General features: G+C 46.3%; 1 protein-coding gene across 3 annotated transcripts in view; it reads right to left on the bottom strand.

Moving 5' to 3' along the window:
• GANAB (glucosidase II alpha subunit) overlaps positions 1-20,274 on the bottom strand; it is a 160,882-nt gene that overhangs the window by 37,374 nt on the left and 103,234 nt on the right. For 2 of the 3 annotated variants that reach the window (XM_082270775.1, XM_082270776.1), the window contains exons 3-11: positions 19,654-19,762; positions 11,404-11,531; positions 11,057-11,239; positions 10,753-10,818; positions 9,867-9,954; positions 5,302-5,368; positions 1,878-1,974; positions 1,543-1,723; positions 1,310-1,463 (exon numbers count right to left, since the gene is read on the bottom strand). In XM_082270775.1, coding sequence (XP_082126901.1) covers positions 1,310-1,463; positions 1,543-1,723; positions 1,878-1,974; positions 5,302-5,368; positions 9,867-9,954; positions 10,753-10,818; positions 11,057-11,239; positions 11,404-11,531; positions 19,654-19,762 — 1,073 coding nt within the window. The remainder of the gene's footprint in view (positions 1-1,309; positions 1,464-1,542; positions 1,724-1,877; positions 1,975-5,301; positions 5,369-9,866; positions 9,955-10,752; positions 10,819-11,056; positions 11,240-11,403; positions 11,532-19,653; positions 19,763-20,274) is intronic. The other variant, XM_082270777.1, reaches the window with a different exon arrangement.

Here is a 20,274-nt window from a genome sequence, read left to right as displayed (position 1 = left end):
GGGGGGGAACCCGATTGTCCCATGGAGGGGCCCACGTTCACCCCAGAACCCTCCAGGGGGAGAGGGGGGGGGACAGCTACTCACCACACCAGGAAGACACTGCTCCAGACAGAACCTTCTCTCCATCGAAATGGGGGGGGGGGGGGTGGCTGTCGGCCAGGAGGACTGTCAGGCCAAGACCTGGTCGTAAGCAACCTCGCCAGGAGTTTAACTCGCAGTCCAGCCCCCCGTCTGGTGGGGCTATGTCGCAGTCAAACTAGCGCGGAGCGGAGGTCTGCACGCGCTCGTTGACCAGACTGGGGTGACCACTGTAGATTATCCAGCCCATCGTCCAGTCCGGTTGTTGATTGTAGATTTCACAGAAAAAAAAAAAACACAAAAAATAGAAAAATCTATCTAACGGGAAAAAAATTGCTAGGACCAAAGATCCCAGCAAGGAACTAGGTCCTTACTACTGACTAGGCAGGAAAAAAAAAAAAACAGAGTAATCCCCTAGGACTGCCCATAGGCATGGTCAGTCCAGTCTTTATTCTGCCTAGTGTCCTACTCCTGAAAGGAATCAGCAGATGAGAACAACTGGGAATCAAGTTAAAGGAGCGTAGAAAACCACCAAAGATCACCGACAAGGGACCTGGGCGTTGACCCATTGAGACAGATTGGGGGGAGACCCTTAAAGGGGCAGATATAAGCTTCAGAACGGCATACATCTGGTAAGAGGCTATTTTGGTATCTCTTCCAGTGTGAAGAAGCGCACTATCCCTCCTACTGCACAGGGAGTCATCACTCGCGGGGGTGGCTGTTTTTGCACTTATATTTTCATCTGCTGGTAAGAAGCAAACAAAAGGTGGTGGGACTCGCGATATAAGAATTAGACACGTTTGGTTTGGAATACTCACCATGCAACTCAATTTCATCACTTGAAGATATCAGTGTTTTTCGTTTATCCAGAACCTTTTGGGACATTTAATTTGGGACACTATTCACAGGACTTGCACTACACCCCCTCGTTTGGGGCATCTCACGCTCATTTTTTATTTGTTTGTGGGTAACACTACAATATTTCGGTTTATTGTGACACTTGTGCACACTGTGTTAGTGGTCATATTGGTTGTTCACATATCCTTTTGAAGGTATTTCGCAGTCACTATCTTTTAATTTTGGTAGACATCACTTCTGTCACACTCATTGGTACATTGAATTATCACAGGTTGTTATGCTTGTGGTCCTTATCACTTCACAGTGATAACATTTAAGTTTAGCGCATCAGACTTTATTTTCTCAATCATTTATACATGTTATATTTGAATACCTGTGAGACTGGCATACTGCTTAAACACATCACTTGGAGAAGGTCCTAGCAGGAGGAATACATCAATGATGCCACTCTCTGACATCCAATGCACATCTGTCTGAGGGGTCTCTCCACCTCCCTGCATATACTGCAGCATCTTCCCAAAGAGAGTCTGATGACAGAATGATAAAATTACTGAGTGATTGATATTTCAGCATTTTCTCTTTTCCTTTAGTATACAATTTGCTCACCTTTCCGGCAGTGTTGGAGCTAATATCTACCCAGGTTTCAGCAGCATTGAGCCAGAAGATACCTAAAGTGCGGTGAATGTTGTGAGCTAGGAGCAGTGGCACAGCCCCATATAAGGCCATGGTGTTATACAGTTCATACTGAAAGACATCCAAGTTATACAAGCGGTAGGGATCTGTGCTCCTGAAAAAAATCAAGGGCAGATTAATTAAAAATCACACTGGAAACAAATATGTACTGTAAGTTTTGATGAAACAAGCCAGTTGAATTAGCCAAGAAGGTAGCCTCTGTACAAATATAAGAGGGGAAAAAGGGTAAAGAATTTTGCTTTTCTTACTCAGTTGTGCGCAGTCTTAAATTGTCTGCATGTTCTGGAATTCCATAAACATGTTCAAATCCTGGTAAAGAGAAGTCTAGACCCAGTGAAGAAGGACCTGTAGAGGGTTTAAAAAATAAAGACTTTATAACCTACAAAAAAGCCTAACGTATCTGACAGTGCTGGCAACAGTCCAATCCTGTCCCAATATAAAACCTTGCTGGGCATCAGAAGTACACCTTTATCAAACCGATTTTAAAACTTTTGTACAATCTTAATGCCTCCTGTCTGGAGGTTCCTCGTCTTTTTGAAGAAAAGGTGTTTAAAAGGATAAGTTCACCTTTTATAACGTTCCATCCATATTCTGGGTGTTAACATGTTATAAATGCACTGGCCCCTGTACCCCTGCTTCCCCAAATGGTCACGGTGACAGCAGACTGGGGATCTCACTGTCTACTGACGCACACGAAAAAAAAAAAAAAAAAGGAAGAAGACTCAGTCCTCTGAATGGAAAACTACATTGTCTGGCAGCCTTTGGGGGAAGAAAAAAAAAAAAAAAACAAAAACACAAAAAACATTGTCGTGTGTACTACCTGGCTTTAAGCAGGCCATTGATTATGCAATTCTTTCCTGCAACCACAGGAATGAAAAGCACTCGATACCTTACTTTTGATAGGAGAATTCCTGTCTTGGAGCTATTATGTTCTACCAGCAGGGGGGTGGGGGGGTTTCAGGGAGCCGTTCCTGCGGGGAGAATGTGGTAAATACTGCTAGTAGCTGTAGCCGCTGGCAAAAATTGCATGCTACAAATTTAACATGCTGTTTGTAACAAAGTTGATTGATGGATCAACTTGGGTACAATCAGCCTACCCATACATGGATCAAATCTCAGCCAGTCCCTGCCTAACAGGCTGAGTTTTGATCCTTCCATGTTCAGCTTTAGTGTCCAGATATGAAAGCTGTGCCCAAGGTCCTGCAGTGCAAGGATCTCCCCACTACTTCATTCATTCTGTAGATCTGTGCTTTTTCCACTTCCTTGCTGCTTCTTGATAATCAGTCATCAGATCACCAGTCATTGGGTGGAGCTCTGACATGAGGAAGTAGAACCCTCTCTACCAAGATGCTTATCTCCACACAGTGTGTTGAATGAGGCATAGTAAGTTAGTAAAGCCGACTACTAAAAGCAACAGCATTTTGATAAGGCATGCACAGTGCTTCTGAACTCTTTACACAACTCCAGGTGTGTCAAATAAATGGTCCCCTGCTGCGCAGTATTACTCCTTTCACTGGGCACTACATCCTGTTTTTTTCTTTAAACCCAGACCACTGGTAAGGATTTGGCTATCTTACAGGATACGCTTATTTAAGTTTGCTTTTCTTACATAGAGTTACTTTTATATTCATCAGCATCTGTATACAGAACCACATATTAGCCTTCATTTAACTCAATTTCTGAAATAAAGCCTATGCTGAACACAGCCTTCAAACAAATGAAATCATAACCAAAGGTGCCGATAGGAGGTACCACCGGGCCTCCTGTAGGGGGCCCAGGCAGCGGGAGAAGGATTGGTGCATTGAAAGCCGGTCCCCCCCCCCCCCCCCCTCTCCCTTCTGCCAGCTTTCAGGTGCTGGAGGGGAGACAAGACTCTGCACTGTTCTGCAATTCTCCTTCCGTACTGCTGCACTGATCCCCCCTCCCTGTGCTGGCCACATCTGATCCCCCCGCTCTAAGCCCGGGCCCCCCACATGCCCCTTTTTCTGAATTGGACAAAGGGAGCAATCAGTATGGATCGTTCCTGTGTCCATTCAAAACTGAATTATGCTTCAGTTAATGAATGAACAGGAGGCTCGGTCATCAGTGCAGCTGAGGCTACAGAGAAAGGAACTGAAAAAGCTGTAATTAATTCCTCTCTCTGTCTAATAGGTGACATGTTAGGGGTCGGTTTAGACTCCTGATATTTCATTCAGCCACTAACCACCCCCCCCCCCCCCCGTTTAAAAATAAATAAATAGTTGTTAGGTAGGCTGTACGGGGTCCTTTGATTTCCAACATCAGCCCTGATCATAACTTTTTTTGCACAGAGCTGCCCCGATCCTCCTCGCATGTCCCCCACTGGCACTCCTGGCCCCTTTCCCTTGTTGAGTGCCCCCAAAGCAAGCCCCTCACCCCATACAACACAGAGTGCAGCTCAGCCCCGCCCCCTGCTCACTGATTGACAGCAGGCACCCACTGGGGTGTGTCAGCCAGTGAGGGAGAGACCCAGGAGATCCTCTGCTCTCGTGCACATTACTTGATTGGGATGGGGCTCTGGTAAGTTAAGGGGAGTTTGGTGTGGGGGGGGGGGGGGGGGGTGCTGCACACAGGTGGTTTTCAGCCCTTACATCCACTTTCACACTAAGTGGAAAGAAAGCAACAAAACTAGGACACGAGTGGGTTAATGTGTATATTGACAAGTGTCCTCCAGTTAAAAGGGATTGGAATACCCTCTTACCTGCTTTGCCAAGTTATGCTTAATAAAACACTCACACCCCCAATGAATCCAGCAGTGTTCTGTAATGATCTGCAGCGACACAACCAGGTCCTGTACTGCCATTTTCACGTCATTAGAACAAGCTGTCTCTCTGGTTCATGCAGCTAGCCCCATGATTATGCGAGTGTATTGTGTTATCAAGGGGCCAGCTACAAGAACTGACAGCTGGGCTCCCTGATGAGGAGCCTATGCATGCAGGCGAGAATTTCCCACTTCATTGAGGTGATTTTGCCCTGGACCGGCTTTGACGTCAGCTGGCTGTCCCCAGAACAAGAGTCAGCGCAAACTGTACTCCTGTGAGCCACAGAAGTACAGGCAACCAAGCTTTGGCTGCACTTCTCCTTTAAGTCCGACACAGCCAGGCAGCTAGCATTTTCTTTAGACAGTAATGGCACCCTTGTATTTGCACCCCTGGCCGCAGCTAAACTTTCATGTGAATGAAGCCTTAATTACGCTAATACCAATATCCACTAGGCACCACAGTGAGTGTCCACAAGGTCTACACTTTTTCAAACCATCCATGTTGTACAGCCTGCAGTAGAGTTTTCTCTGCGGCATTAAGCCATTCGACAAAGCCTTTTTTTGTGCAGCAGTGTGGCCCTTGGCAAGACTATACATAGACCCTAAATATGATCGTTTTACTTTAATTGATAAATGCATATATAGTGTGCATGATGTTGCTGTGCTTTGGTCAGTTATGCAAGTTAAAAAAAAAAAAAAACCCCAAAAACAAATGTACGATCCCATGTTAAAGAGTGAACATTTTAGTTCATGTCACGCTCATTAGAATGATTCTATTTTCTCCTAATATGCATGAGTGAAGTGTATGTGCAGTTATACAATATATCTTTTTTTTTTTTCTCAATCACACTGCACACCTTGAATGCATTCATCATCACCATAAACCTTCTTACCATTAGGCTTGCTGTCTGTGTGAGTCTTAAAAGTTTCTTCCCACATTCCAGGTTCATCCTCTTCTTCCTGCCAAAAAATAGTGCATTTGGCAAAATCTTACATGAATTAAATGCAGTCTAAAGCTAAAACTATGTACAGTATATATATCTTTCATTTTACCACTTTTCAATATCTCACAATATTCAATTGCTACACCCATTTATCGACTCGGTACAAGTCTTGTTTTTATTCCTTTTCAGCCACATCACACATTTAGAAAATCTGTCAGACTTCACAAACTTCTTAAGGGAGGAGAAAAAGATCTCACGGAAAATACAGGGGTGGGTTCTAACATTAGAGATCACCGACTGTCTGTGCAGACACAAAATAGCTGCTGAAATCACCGTCTTAGTAATTATCAACTTGTCCTTTAAAACAAGACTCATTGCTATTTTTGTAATGGGAGTCCTTAAAGTCCATTATTAACGCCCTAACACCTGGAAGTAAAACAAATCTTAATGTCAGAACCAAGGTTTTTTTAGTGTTGATATGGGTTAGTTGCAAAATAAGTTCTACTCCTGACATTCATGACAATACCCCATTTGTACCCTTACTTAGTAGGGCCAACAAACAATAGTGCACATAAAGTAATCCTAAAAAAAAAAAAAAAAAAAAATTAAAAATATAGCCTTTAGTCCCGATTCATATGCGATTTGGAGTGCACTGCTCTGAAAATCACATGCGATATCTGTGCGATGCAAATTCAGCCATACAGATGCAAGGATGCAATATTAGAAGTCATATTAAGTAAACGTCCCGGGTATGGAAAATTTTAAAACAGGGTATAGCACAAAGTCCAACGTCACCAATCAGGACAATAGTACCGCGTTTCTTTACGGATTTTCCTTCCAGTGTCGTCACGTTTGAACAGCAAACCACACACATCCTTGTGGGTGCAGGCTTCTTTTCCGTTGGTGGAATGTGGTCCATAAAGGGACGACCGGTCAGGCGTTCAGGGTTCACAACAACAGCAGCACGGCGTCCGGATCTATTTACAGCCGTTGGTGTTTGGTGCCTGAGAAATATCAGTTCGGCAATTTTCCAAACAAAGTCCGCATGAACCACAGGCCTGTCACTCTTTTTTAGGAGAATAAATGCGTTCCACAAACATTATTCAAGAAGATACCTGAATATTTTTTTTTGTTGTTTCCGCATTGCCGGAAAAAATGTCATGGCCTGGTCAGCTCTGTCCACACCTCCCATGGTGTTATTGTAATCCATCACCAGTTGTGGTTTCATTACATCTTTTCCCCCTTTTGTGTGTACCATGAGAGTAGAGATGTTGTGAATGGTACTCATCAGGCACACATCTTTTTTTGTCGCGCCATCAACTTTCTCCTGCCTTGAGCTTGTTGTTGGCAAAGGTGGGGGGCATGTCACACCGGTTAGCTCCAACGGTCCCATACGCATCAGTCTTGTTTTGAAGAAGGAACTCAGGACACAGTACCCCTGATTCAGCAATGGCTCAATCAGCGTAAGAACTGAAGCGGTTGCCATTCAATAGCTGCTGAACCTTTCGTTGAATTTGGTTCCTTTCCCGGTGTATAGGAACAAATTCCAAATGTATCCAGAGCTGGATTCACACAGCATAAATGACTTTATGCCAAAGCGTTCTCTCTTGGACGCAATATTCTGTATCCAGCGGAGTCTTCCTTTATAGGCCATTAGACGTTCGTCTATACAAAGGTCTCTATCTGGCACATAGGACTGCTGGAAATTTTTCAAAATGATTTGATAAACGTCCCTAATCTTTTTGAGTTTTGGAGCTGGATGAGAAGTCTCGTCAAATTCGTCATTATTTGTAAAGTGCAAATACTTCCATAATGAGCAAAAATTTGTATTCCGACATGACCGTGTCAAAAAAAGGAGTGGCCAGTAATTTGTTGGTGGTCCAATACCACTTCTGCAGGGGTTTCCCCACCACTCCCTGCAGAATAATTAGGCCCAGAAACTTCCAGATGTCCTCTTTGGTCACTGGTTCCCACATCCTCCTCGAAAACCTCCAAAGCTGCAGCTTGTTGCTCCTGGTACCGATTAGTTTCCAAAACAATCTTTTCAATAACCTCATCGGTCAAAAAGAGTTGGAGGTATGCCAAGGGGTTGTCATCCTCAACATCCACTTTGATACCAGGTACTCCAGTAAACGAAAACCTTAGGGGCGCTACGTGCTCCGTACCGCAGTCGATCGAGCACCAAGTCCGCACATCGCTGGGCACAGTCGCAGGATCATCGCTGAAATCGCTTTCTGCGTCCGATGACGAACTTCCCTACGAATCGCTATCACTCCATTCTTCAAACGATTCTGTATCGTTGTTCTCCAGCAGGTCATATACCGCTTTTGAGGTGGCGGCGCGCTTTTTTGATGCCATGGTCGCTCTGCAGTATCCAGACAAAAAAGTACAGGAAAAATGCAGGAGAAAGCACTGGGGGGCAATCTAAGGTCAATTTATTTTATGTAATCCAATAGGATTACAGTGTATCGGTGTGTTTGTGCTGTTAACTTTTCAAATTTGCCGCCGGTTCCACCCCCCTGCGATCGTCACGTCGCAGGAGACGGAAGCCGGGGCACACAGAGCATCGGGAGGAAGATCCGCCGCCGCACACTGCCCGGATACATCGCTGGATCCCGGGGAAAAGGTAAGTAACCCCTCTCTCAGGATCCAGCGATGCTTCTGGCGGTACCCCGAGTGTGGCTCGGGGTTACCGCTTTTGCCACTGAAATTTAACCCCGAGCCACACTCGGGAATACCTCTAGGAAGGTTAATGATGTCATCCAGGGAAGCCCTAAACAGGCGATCACCTTGAAAGGGCAGATCAATGAGATTCCTTCTTAGAGGCTTGGTCTGCAGACCAATTAAGCCACAGCACGCACCTAATCACCACCGCTGAAACAGAAAAGTTTAGACAGCACAGGAGCTGTATCACAAATAAACTGCAGCCCATGAACCAACTGGTCCGCTAAATCAACATAAGCGGGGGGGACATGCTCACCTCCAGGCCCTGGTGCAAAAGCTTGGTCCATTCAGTTAGGGTCTGAGACATCAGGGCTGAGGCAAAGACTGGCCACAATGCCAAACCAGCCATAGTAAACATCAGACATGGGAGTAAGTCACACAAGTGCAAGTCACAAGCAAGTCTCAAGTCTTAACCTTCAAGTCTCAAGCAAGTCCCAAGTTACTGTGGCGAAAAGCAAGTTAAATCGAGTCCCTGCTAGAAGTCAAGCAAGTCAAGTCATTTATTTTGGTCAAGTCACAAATCAAGTGAAAATACTGATCTACCCCAATTTTCACATTTAAATCAGTTAAAAGTCAGTGGTCAGGAAAGGTTTTGTTTTATTTTCAACATTAACAAAACTGCTTAGTGCTTTTTTCTTGGCATATTAAAGAAACACTTTGAATGCCAAAAGAGCTCAAAATCCTTCGTCCAGTCATGTTTCAACAGCACAGCCACAAAAAACATGTTAAGTATTTCAATTGTTAAACAGCCAGTGTCCTAAAAATCAGAACACACTGAGGTGTCCGAAACATAACAGGCACATTAATTTTGCTTTAACACATCTTGAGAAAATGCAAATATTAAATAGCTTAAAGTAAAGTCATTTTGAGTCATATGTCTCAAGTCAAAGTCAAGTCTCAAGTCATGAATACCAAGTCAAAGTCAAGTCGAGTCTTTTTTTAATTTTAGTCAAGCAAGTCTCAAGTCCTCAAACAGGTGACTAAGTCATGTAACTCAAGTCCCCCACCTCTGGTAAACATATATACCAAGCTGAGGATGGCCCATGGGGGTAGCCAGGTGTTTTTTTTTTGTGGAGCCTAGTCGTACTCCTGGATGAGGCAACATAACCCAGTAGTTATGATTTTTTGGAGTGCTGTGTCAGTCGATGAACAAAAGAGAAATAGGATTTTAAGCTTGATATTCTACACTTAATCTTAACAAATAGGCTGAGAAGCCTAACCAACATTTTTTATACTTTGTGGTGACCAGTGATATTAAGACAGTAATCAGTGCTAAATAATATGCACTGCTACTGTATAAAGGACACTGGCAGGGAAGGGGGTTAACACTGGGGGTGATCAGAGGGGGTTAATGTATGCCTAACTGTGCTTACTGACTGGGGGGGGGGGGGCTCTGACAGGCACAGAGAGATCGGAGTTTCAGCTAAGCTTAAACCCATGATCTCTCTCTGCCTTTGTGACAGAAAACCCGTCTGCTTTGTTTACATAAGCAGGCAGGTCTTCTGTCAGTTTCTCCGACATTTTCGGGAGGCCGGCAGCGATCACCGCCACTCCTCCTGCGTAAAGATGAACTAACCCTTTAGAAACTAAGAAACTTACAAATGAAAAAGCGACCATCGTGTTGGCTAGATTAGCCAGTCTTTGTTTGGTTTTACTATGTTATACTGCAAAACACCACACACATACCAAAATATTGAGTCAAGATCTAGGGTTGCTATAGCCACAAAATAACTCTCTCAACATTTTCATCTCCAATCCTTATATTGTTTTTCACATCCACATAGTCTCACCTTCTTGTTTTCCTCCTCTTTCACAACTTCCTCCTCTCCAGGAATTTCGCCATCGCTTTCTGAAGCAGCATCGGTCTTTTCTGAGTCACTACAAGCCGAACAGAGACGAGGGGTGAGGAGTGACGCTTCCAGGGAGGATGGGATAGATGGGAGCAGAGGCGAGGGAGAAAGAGGAGGGAAAGGATTAGAAGAGGATAGGGGTATAAGATGTAAGGGGGTAAAGGTTCTACAACTATGCAACAGCTGTGGTGATAGTTACATTATCCCTAGCTATTGTCACTACATAGTATAGAATCAATAGAGGTGTATAAAGTTGCACACACACAGTGGCTGTTGGAAGGTCACTATCTAAATTTTACAGAATATACAAAAGGAAGTTGGGATCCAACACCAAAACCATTTAAATAATGAATAGAATAGCTTTTCCCATTGCAGAGATGTTAAGATTAGGCTGAACATCCAAAACCTTGCTGTATTGTGTGCGGCTTTTAGAATCAGGTATACCTGTTTATTTCTGTCCCCAATCTTTCAGGTCAGTTTCACTTTCCAAATAATAAGCCAATTACAGCCTTATAAAATGAAAGTGTCTGAAAGAACCCCCCCCTGCTCATAAAAACCACATTCCTTTTTTTTTTATCCTAAAAAAAAAAAAAAAAAAAAAAAAAAGAAGCTTTGTGGTTGGTAGGGGCAACACAGAAAGCTCTTTCATCATAGTGTTTTGGAGTTTTACTACCCAAGTCCCCATATCATTTGGCTATATCATCTCACAGTTAGAAAGATTCAGAAAGTTAAGCCAAGTTTGTAATTACGATTATAAATTATGTTTATTATTCAAGTGTTTCAATCTATGTAGGTGGGAAGTATCAGTGTATGTAAATGGGATTACCTAGAGAAAAGATTCTTCACCTTATGCCACATGTTACCGACAGCGCTACTAACTTTGGCCGAGAGACTGGGAGGTGATAGGGCAGGAATAGAAGAGGAAAGAAAGATGGGGCATAGAGCAAAAAGCAAAAAAGAAAGAAAAACACATTTCAGTTTCAATCCCTGGGAAAAAGGCCAACCCTCACCCCTCCAATCATCTTCATATATTTGAATTTTATAGCTACACTTAAGGAATGCAGCCCGCTTAACAATTGCCCCTCCCCGATGATCACTCCAAAAATCACATAACACCAAGTGTTACTTACGTGTCCTTCCTTGCTCGTAGCTGTTCAAAATAAAGAAGCCCTCGAGAATTGACACTCAGTACTAAGTCTTGGCCTGAGAGGATATCCAGACGAAAAGGTGATCCTGTCACCAGGAGCTTGTTACCACCACCACCTCCCAAGGATACCTCTAGAGTGTTGTCATCTTGCCCAGTCACCTGCAGGCTGTAACGAGAGCAATATAAAATGCACACCCGAAATCTTACAGGTATATAGAGCTATAGCAACATACAACTCAAATATGCTGGTAAATTCAGTTAGTAGCATGAGGGGAAAACATACATACATACATACATACATACATAGAGGCCACAAAGCCATCTACTTACTTTTCAGGAGTGGGCGTCCCAACCAACACATCAGGAACCTCATATCTAGGTTTTAGAGGCTTAAGCTCATTAATCTTAATGCGTGTCATATTTCCATGTAATCCAAAGACTTCCAGCAGAAGAGAGACCTAGGACAACATAAAGGGGCACTTGTTCAAAATTCTCCCTAACAGTGAATTCTCCGACACCCTTTCAATGAGTCAAAACACAAGTTTCCAGCACTCCAGAAACAAAATCTAGCTATAAGCAGTTTCTAAAATTTCAATATGAACAGGACTCAAATAGTAACCAAAAAGCAATTAATTTAGAGAGCGCACTGTTAGAATGCTAAAGATGAAGTGCATATAATGGTTTAGAATGTTAAGTGACAAATTATATAAAATTGCCCTCCTGCACAAAAAGCTAAAGAATGTATGAACATTTGTTTAAAAGGCGAAGTACAGCCAAAGCTGTTGGCTGACATCACAGAGCCGGTCCAGGCTGGGGAAAGAGCACGACCATATAGTCAGGATCTGTCAAGAATCCTTGGAGTTTTAGAGCAGACAGCAGTGACTGACAGTCATCAGCTCTCTGCTGCGGAGCTCTGAGAACCGAGCGATCAGCGGTGTTTGATCATTCAGTTCTTCGGACCGATGCTGCATCCACCTAGGCAAGTTTTTTTTTTTTTTTTTTTCTAATAAAAAACCAACACCTCTTCTCTTTAAGAGAAGTTCTGGATTTAACAGGACCTACTGTGCAGTGTAGGAGACCAACCTGTGTGTGCGAGTGTAAAGGGGAAAGATGCTGTATGGACCTATCCTATGGTAAGCATCTTAATACATTTGCAAAAGGGACACAAAGTGGTAGTGTATGGCAATATATTCCACGTGGAATCCATTAAGAACAGTATATATCAAGATTGGACATTGAACTGCGCATTGCATTCATTTGGGGCACATTTTAAAAAAGGACAGTATTGAATAATTTTAAAAAGTAGGACTATTATGATGCAACGGCACTGACACATGCTTTCCCTGAGGTTATTACAGTATTTGTTTGAATATATATTAGGTTTTCACCACTAGTGAGCGCTGCACTTAAATTTTTTTTTTGTTTCAAATGTTGGTACATAATCCTTTGATACAAGATACTTTTATAAATGGTTTTCTAGCCCAATTAAAAAAACAGGTTTTACAAAATAAATACTTAACAAAATGGTACATCCATGAAACAGGATTTCATTAGCATTATAGCATTAAACGTTTTCTGCAAGGAAGGTACAGCAAGTGAGTTTTCTTCTCAGATTTGCCTACGAGAAGCTCCAAATAGAGCCATCTAAATGGGAAGGCATTCAGGTTTGTAAATTTTGGCTTGAGCTACCAAGCTGTACAAACAGGCCTTTGACAAATCAAAGGATGCCTGAAAGACATTTACTAAAGGCAAATAGACTGCACTTTGCAAGTGCAGCTGCACTAATTTTTCCCAGAAACTTAGTGAATGTGGTTAATTTTCACTTAGATAAGAGTAACCAATCAGGTGCAATGAAAACAAAAAACTGAATTTTTGTAAAATCTTACCTGTAAAATTCCTTTCTCTGAGTCCTCCGACAGTCGCCGCCTCCTCTAAGTCATCACAATTGTGTATTGTCCACCTATCCGTAGGAATAGCTAGGCATATAGACTTAGTCAAAAGACAAAAGGCATTAGCATGTACACACCCACGGGGGCTGTCCCATCTGGTCAATACCCCCCCTGCATCACCACTCCCAACTCAGTTTGGTAGCATAGCAGTAGGTAATAAGAACCCCAAAAAGAGGGGCGGGGGGCGGCGACTGTCGGAGGACTCACAGAAAGGAATTTTACAGGTAAGATTTTACAAAAATTCAGTTTTCTCTTACGTCCTCCGACAGTCGCCGCCTCCTCTAAGTCATCACAATTGGGATGTCCCAAAGCAGTATAGACATGAGGGGTGGGAGACGCAACCGTAGAAAAGGCAACGCAGTACCCACATCAGAGAAAGGAATCTTACATGCACTGTAAGAACCAACTGGGCAACAGTAACAAACAATGCTCAACAGGAGCAACAGCCCAGGAAAGCAAATGCCAACAGCCAGGGACCCAGGGAAAAAAACAAGGGCACTGAGAACTTTGCGGCCAAAGGAAGCATCAGCCGATGCTAGAACGTCTACTTTGTAGAACTTGGAAAAGGTGTGCACCGACGACCAAGTCGCCGCCTTGCACACCTGGGCCACCGAGGCCCGATGCCAATAGGCCCAGGAAGTACTCAAAGACCTGGTAGAGTGCGCCTTAACAGGGAAGGGCGGAACCCGTTCCTTCAAGGCGTAAGCCTGTTCAATGGTCTGTCTGAACCATTTGGCAATAGTCGCTGCGGACGCAGCCATGCCCTTCCGAGGTCCCTCAGGAAGGACAAAGAGGGAATCTGTCTTCCGAAAGGATTCCGTAGACTTCAGGTAAACCCTGATCGCCCTAACAACATCCAAAGAATGCAAGGCAATCTCCTTTGGATGTTTAGGCTTTGTACAAAGCGAAGGCAGGACAATGTCCTCATTAAGGTGATAATAAGAGATCACCTTGGGAAGGAAGGATGGGGGTGGTCGCAAAACCACCTTATCCCTGTGAATTATCAAGTAAGGGGAGCGGCAAGACAACGCCGCCAGCTCCGACACTCTGCGAGCCGAAGTGATCGCCACAAGAAAAGCAACCTTTTGACAGCAGAGGCAACGATATCTCCCTGATATTCTCGAAGGGAGCACGCTGCAATGCGGACAGGACCAAATTCAAGTCCCATGGAGGTAAAGGCTTCTTTCTGGGAGGAGCCAAATGTCGCACACCCTGAATGAATGTGCGCACCAAGGAATGAGACGCCACAGGGCATTGGAAAAGGACCGCCAGTGCTGACACCTGGCCCTTTGTGGCCAGCGCCAGGCACTGATCCACTCCAGACTGGAGAAAAGCCAAGATTCGACACCGAGTAAGAACGAGGGGAAAACCCCCTGGACTCACACCAGGTGAAGTAGGCCTTCCAGGTATGGCAATAGATCTTACCAGAGGAAGCTTTCCTAGCCTTGATCAGGGTAGGAATAACCTCAGGAGATAGACCCTTATCCTTCAAGACCTGGGTCTCAACAGCCAAGCCATTAAAGCCAGCGACCGTAAAGCAGGGTGGAAGATCGGACCTTGAGACAGAAGATCTTCCCGCAGAGGCAGGCGCCACTGCCAAGTGAACAACGTCGGCATACCAGGACTGGCGAGGCCAGTCCGGTGCCACCAGAATCACCATGTGCGGTTTCCGAGACCAATCTGCGAAGGAACCGGGACAGTAACTGAATCGGAGGAAAGGCGTACATCAGACGATACTGATGCCAAGGGGCCACCAACGCATCCGAGGCGTCCGCCAACGGATCGCGCGTTCTTGCCACGAAGCTTTCCACCTTTCGGTTTAGCCGGGATGCGAATAGATCCACATCTGGGGATCCCCACTTCGCACACAGCATCTGAAAGACCTCCGGGTGCAGGGACCATTCCCCCTGGTCCAGGGTCTGGCGGCTCAGATAGTCGGCCTGCCAATTTTCCACACCCAGAATGTGAACTGCCAAGATCACCGGGACATGAGTCTCGGCCCAAGACAGAATATCGGTCACCTCCCGGGCCGCTCGAGCACTCCTGGTGCCCCCCTGGTGGTTGATGTAAGCCACCGCGGTAGCATTGTCCGTCTGTACGCGAACGGGCAGGCCCTGGAGACGGTCCGACCACTGGAAGAGACAGTTTTATTGCTCTTAGTTCCAGCACATTGGGGGAGAGGATTCCTCCTCTGACCAAGTGCCCTGGGCAGACAGGTTGCCCAGGACTCCACCCCAGCCCGACAGGCTGGCGGCCGTGGTAACCACTGTCCACACCACCGGGCGGAAGGACTTGCCTTTCGCCACCGCCGGGGACTGGATCCACCACAGAAGAGCCAATCTGGTCTGGCGACTCAAGGAGACATCCAGATCCAAGGACTGAGGAAGCCTGTCCCACCTGGCCAGGATCTCCGTCTGGAGAGCCCGCGTGTGGAACTGGGCAAAGGGAATCGCCTCGAAGGCCGACACCATCAACCCCAGGCCCCACATGCAGGTCCTGAGTGACGAGGACGGATTGTCCCTGAGGGACCTGAGTTCGTCCCGCAAAGTCCGGAGCTTGTCCTCCGGCAAGAACACCTTTGCCTGAGCAGAGTCCAGAACCATTCCCAGATAGGGAAGGCGAATCGACTGAGACAACGCTGATTTCTGAACGTTGATGGTCCATCCGAACTCCTGGAGCGTCTGTACCGTGATGGACAGGTCGCGCATAAGGTCCTGGCTGTCCCTCGATCTCAGAAGCAGATCGTCCAGGTACCCCAGAACCGCAATGCCCTGGGCCCGTAGCAGGCCCAGGACCGGTGCGTACACCTTGGTGAAGACCCTTGGAGCCGAAGCGAGACCGAAAGGTAACGCCACAAACTGGTAGTGGTCCTCTGCGATAGCAAACCGAAGGTACCGCTGATGACCCTTGAAAATGGGGATGTGCAGGTACGCATCCTTCAGATCTATCGAAGCCAGGAATTCTCCCGGACTCAAGGAGGCCACAACCGAACGGAGAGACTCCATTCGAAACTCGAACACGCACAAAGCGGTTCAGCGCTTTCAGGTCCAGAATAGGACGCACTTTGCCCTCCTTCCTGGGCACAGTGAACAGATTCGAATAGAACCCCTGAAACCTGTCGCGATGAGGCACCGGGACAATCACTCCCTGAGCAAGCAGGTCCTGCACCGCCCGATGCAAATCCTGCAGACGCCCCAGAAGCAGATGGAGATTGGAGGGAAAGAATCTGTCCGCCGGCCTGGAAAGGAATTCAATCTTGTAACCTGATCGAACGATTTCCTGGACCCACCTGTCCGATATCCGGAGCAGCCAAGGTTGAAGGAAACCGCGCAAACGTCCCCCCACCCCTGAAATGGGTGAGGGCGCCCCTTCAGGCAGAGGCGGATTGTCCCGCCGAGCCGGTGTTGCCGGCCTTCTGCTTACCCGCCCAGGGCTTCTTCTGGTTGCTCTGGGCCTTGAAGGGCTTGCCCTTGGATTGGTTCCGAAAGGCACGAAAGGACCCCTGATGTGATCTAGGCACAGAACCCCGCTTGCCACGGAAAGACTTGTTCTTCGGGTTCTGGGGCAGCATAGTGCTCTTGCCCCTCGTGACGCCCTTCACCAGGGTATCCAACGCCTCGCCAAAAAGTCGAGAGCCAGCATAGGGAAAATCAGCAACTGTTTTCCGTGAGGACTGGTCGGCCGACCAGCTCTTCAGCCATATCAGTCGCCGGTTAAGCACCGCGACACTCGAGGCAAGCCACCAAGGGGGCCTCATTTAAGGCTGCATCACACAAATACATGACTCCTTGGTGGATCTGGTCCACCATTTCCAGTCGGGCAGGCGGCACGTCATCAGACACTAGGTTGCTTCTGAGCACCTTGATCCAATCAGCTACCGCCTGAGCCACCATAACGGACGCGAAAATGGGTTTGAGCAACGAGCCCGCCACCGTATAGGAATGGCGGGCTAGAGACTCCAACCGCCGGTCCGTGGGATCCCAGAAAACCGGAGTATCCTCAGTAGGAACCAAGGTAGCCTTGTTCAGCACGGCCACAGTGTGATCTACCTGTGGAGGCACACACCAACGCGATTCCGTAGCCGGCGCAAAAGGATAAAGCAATTTGAACCGACTAGGCACCACGAATGGACGTTTCAACGTGCGCCACATTTCATTAACCGTGTAATGAAATTCAGCTGGGCAGGGAAAAACCTGCGCAGACTTGCGGGCCCTGTGCGTCCCAAAGGAGGACACAACGCCCGGAGGATTAGGCTCATTCTCTAAATGCAAGGTTTCTTTCACAGAAACAATCAACTCATCCATGGTCGCCCGTTCTTCAGGTGACCCAGGGGAGGATGTGTCAACACCCTCAATTTCAGCCTCCCCCTCAGACCCCGGGGGGTCCAAGGAAGAGCGGGACCCTGAAAAGGGCACGCTTGCAGCAGCAGCAGCAGCCATATCCCCATCTAAATCAGAAGAGAGAGAGACAGCCTGGGCCGTTTCCTCGCAGCCCGTTCAGACATCAGCATTTCCATATTTGCCACTAAAGTCGCAACCACAGCAGCCAGATCAGGTCGCAGCGGAGCCACAGGAGAACTGGGGCCCCCCACTAAAGCTGGAGGAAACTTGCTTTCCTGAGAATCCATGGCTCAAGTCAAGAAAAAAATTACAGTGCAAAAAATGATGTACTGTCCCCTTAAACAGCGCTGCGGAGTGCGCAGCCCACCGCCACTGTCACAGCTATGAAGACCCCCAAAAGGAGAAAGAAAACTGAGCCAGAAGCAGTATACAGAAGAAGACAGAGAGATGCAGTGCAGAGCCCGCAGATCGTTGCTACCTGTGTCCTTGCTGCCTGAGAGGAAAAGGAAATGCTGCTGGAAGGGGCTAGCTATAAGCCAGACCTCAGGGAAAATGGCTGCCCATAGGAAATGCATTGGAGGCTTCACTAAGATGGCCGCCGACATGTGGCCGAACCGATCGTTCTACAGCCCACAAAATGGCGGCGGAGGGCGCCAAAACGATCTGTATGCTTGCCCCAGAGGGGCCATATCCATGTGCAGTAAAAAACATGGCGGACCGCGCGAACATACCCCCGCAGCGGTCGCCGCACAACACTCATGTCTGTATCCCCAAACATGCACCTAAGGTGACACAGGGACAGGGACCCCCAGTAAAAAACATACAGATTTGTACAAAACGAACCCCGCAGGGATCGTACAGGGAGTCACACAGGCACAGACATGGGACACACAGCAACACAGACTGCCACCCCAGACAGAGGCCCCACACAGAAAAGTACTTACCTGTAACCGATGGCGTGGGGGAGCCTCTATGCACGGATAAACCTCTGTCCTCTCCTGACAGGGAGTGCCGTGAGCCAGGGACATGACGCTGCAGTATCGCAGACAAGTCCTGTGAGGTAGCCACCTCACGGCTGCATCCCTGCAGCGAACAGGGATGGGTCGTTCATAATGCCAGGGCGAACCATAGCTGAACGCTCGATGGCGGGCTGGGGGTCCATCTGACCCTCAGTGCCCTGGAGAACCAGGGCGGCCAGTCCGAATCCCAGCACCGCATGATCCATCTTCATCCGAAGAATAAACTAACACTAAAGCTGATAAAATAAACAGCTAGTAAAGTGAGAGAAAAAAAAACTGAAATTTTTCAAAGAAAATCAAATAAAAGATATAGGAAGTCTGAGACTGAAGCCCCAGCACAAGGGAGCCTGACTATTCCTGATTGCTAGGCAAACTAAAACTGAGTTGGGAGTGGTGATGCAGGGGGGGGTATTGACCAGATGGGACAGCCCCCGTGGGTGTGTACATGCTAATGCCTTTTGTCTTTTGACTAAGTCTATATGCCTAGCTATTCCTACGGATAGGTGGACAATACCCAATTGTGATGACTTAGAGGAGGCGGCGACTGTCGGAGGACGTAAGAGAAAATGGCGTTTTTTTTGCTTGCACATGACTGGATGATGGAAATTAGCCTATTTGCCTTCAGTAATTCAACCCCATTTAGCCAAGAACAAAGAAAATATATACAAAATTCTATACATTCTCTAACACAAATCTTCTCATTATGAAATGTAAAAACCTTACTGCAGTGTACAGCAGACAAACATGATTTACTAATGAAAATGCAGCTTGTGTAAGCAACTGAACTTTTCTTTATAGAAGTCCCCTGCAATCATCTAAACCAGGGACCTCCAAACTACAGCCTTCCAGCTGTTGCGTAACTACACATTCCATGAGGCCTTGTAAAACTCAAGACATTCACAGACGTGATGGGAAATGTAGTTCCTGAACAACTGGAGGGCCAAAGTTTGGACACCCCTGAACTAAACAATAGCACATACAGAGGCAGTGCTCACATTAGAAGGCAACAGCATGCTGCTTGCGAATGTACCGACAGATAACAGGCACACAGTAGAGCAAATAGAAAGATGACTCAGTGTGGTGCTGCAGTTTCGCTGCCAATTAACAAGCCAAAAGATTGTATTTAAATCAATCAAATAGTGCTGCTTCATTGGAGTTCCAGGACCTGGCTTTGTTGTCAGGCACAGGTTTCTCGTTCTCATATACAGTATGGATTTCAATTTTCAACTGTGTATTCAGATAGCAAGTTATTCATTACGAACATCCACCTACCTTGGTCTTGTCATTGATGAGCTGAATCTCAAGCTTGTCAGCAGTCAATTTTGCACTTCCAAGCAAAGCCCGATATTGAGAGGATCCTGGCTCAAGCTTGCGCTGACGTCTTAAAACAAACAAATCAAATGGTTATGCATCTGTGTTACCTATACCAGCTACACACAGAACGCCACATAGCCAACAGCTCCTGCCTGACGGTTCTTTATACATGCCATGGACAGCATTTTTCATAACAGTTCTTTATCATTTCTTCATTTCAAACTTTAAAATGGAAGTTGCACAGTGCTGTGTCTTTACACCATTAAATGTAAAGCCTGCAATTTAAAGGCCAAGTTCACCTTTGGAATAAATTATACTTTTATTTAAAGGTGTGCGTGTCACGTTCCAGCTTGTCCCCCGCTCACCCCTTCCTCTGTGATAGCAGGTGAGGAGGATCCTACCCAACTCCCGCTGGCATATTTTGAAAAACAGAACAACTACGCAAGACATCGTCTGCACAGCCACATCATTAATTTGCAGCAAACTGTGAATGAAGAAACTAGAGTACTATCTGCCACCGTGGCAGATAGCTTGTAGTTCTGAACTAACTGCGAGGGCGCTGATGAACACCCTTGTATT

Source organism: Pelophylax lessonae (genome assembly GCF_965119305.1).
Source record: "Pelophylax lessonae genome assembly, chromosome: 10".
Lineage (NCBI taxonomy): Eukaryota > Metazoa > Chordata > Amphibia > Anura > Ranidae > Pelophylax > Pelophylax lessonae.
Note: the sequence above shows the minus strand (reverse complement) of the source record. Positions and strands in the feature narration are given on the sequence as shown.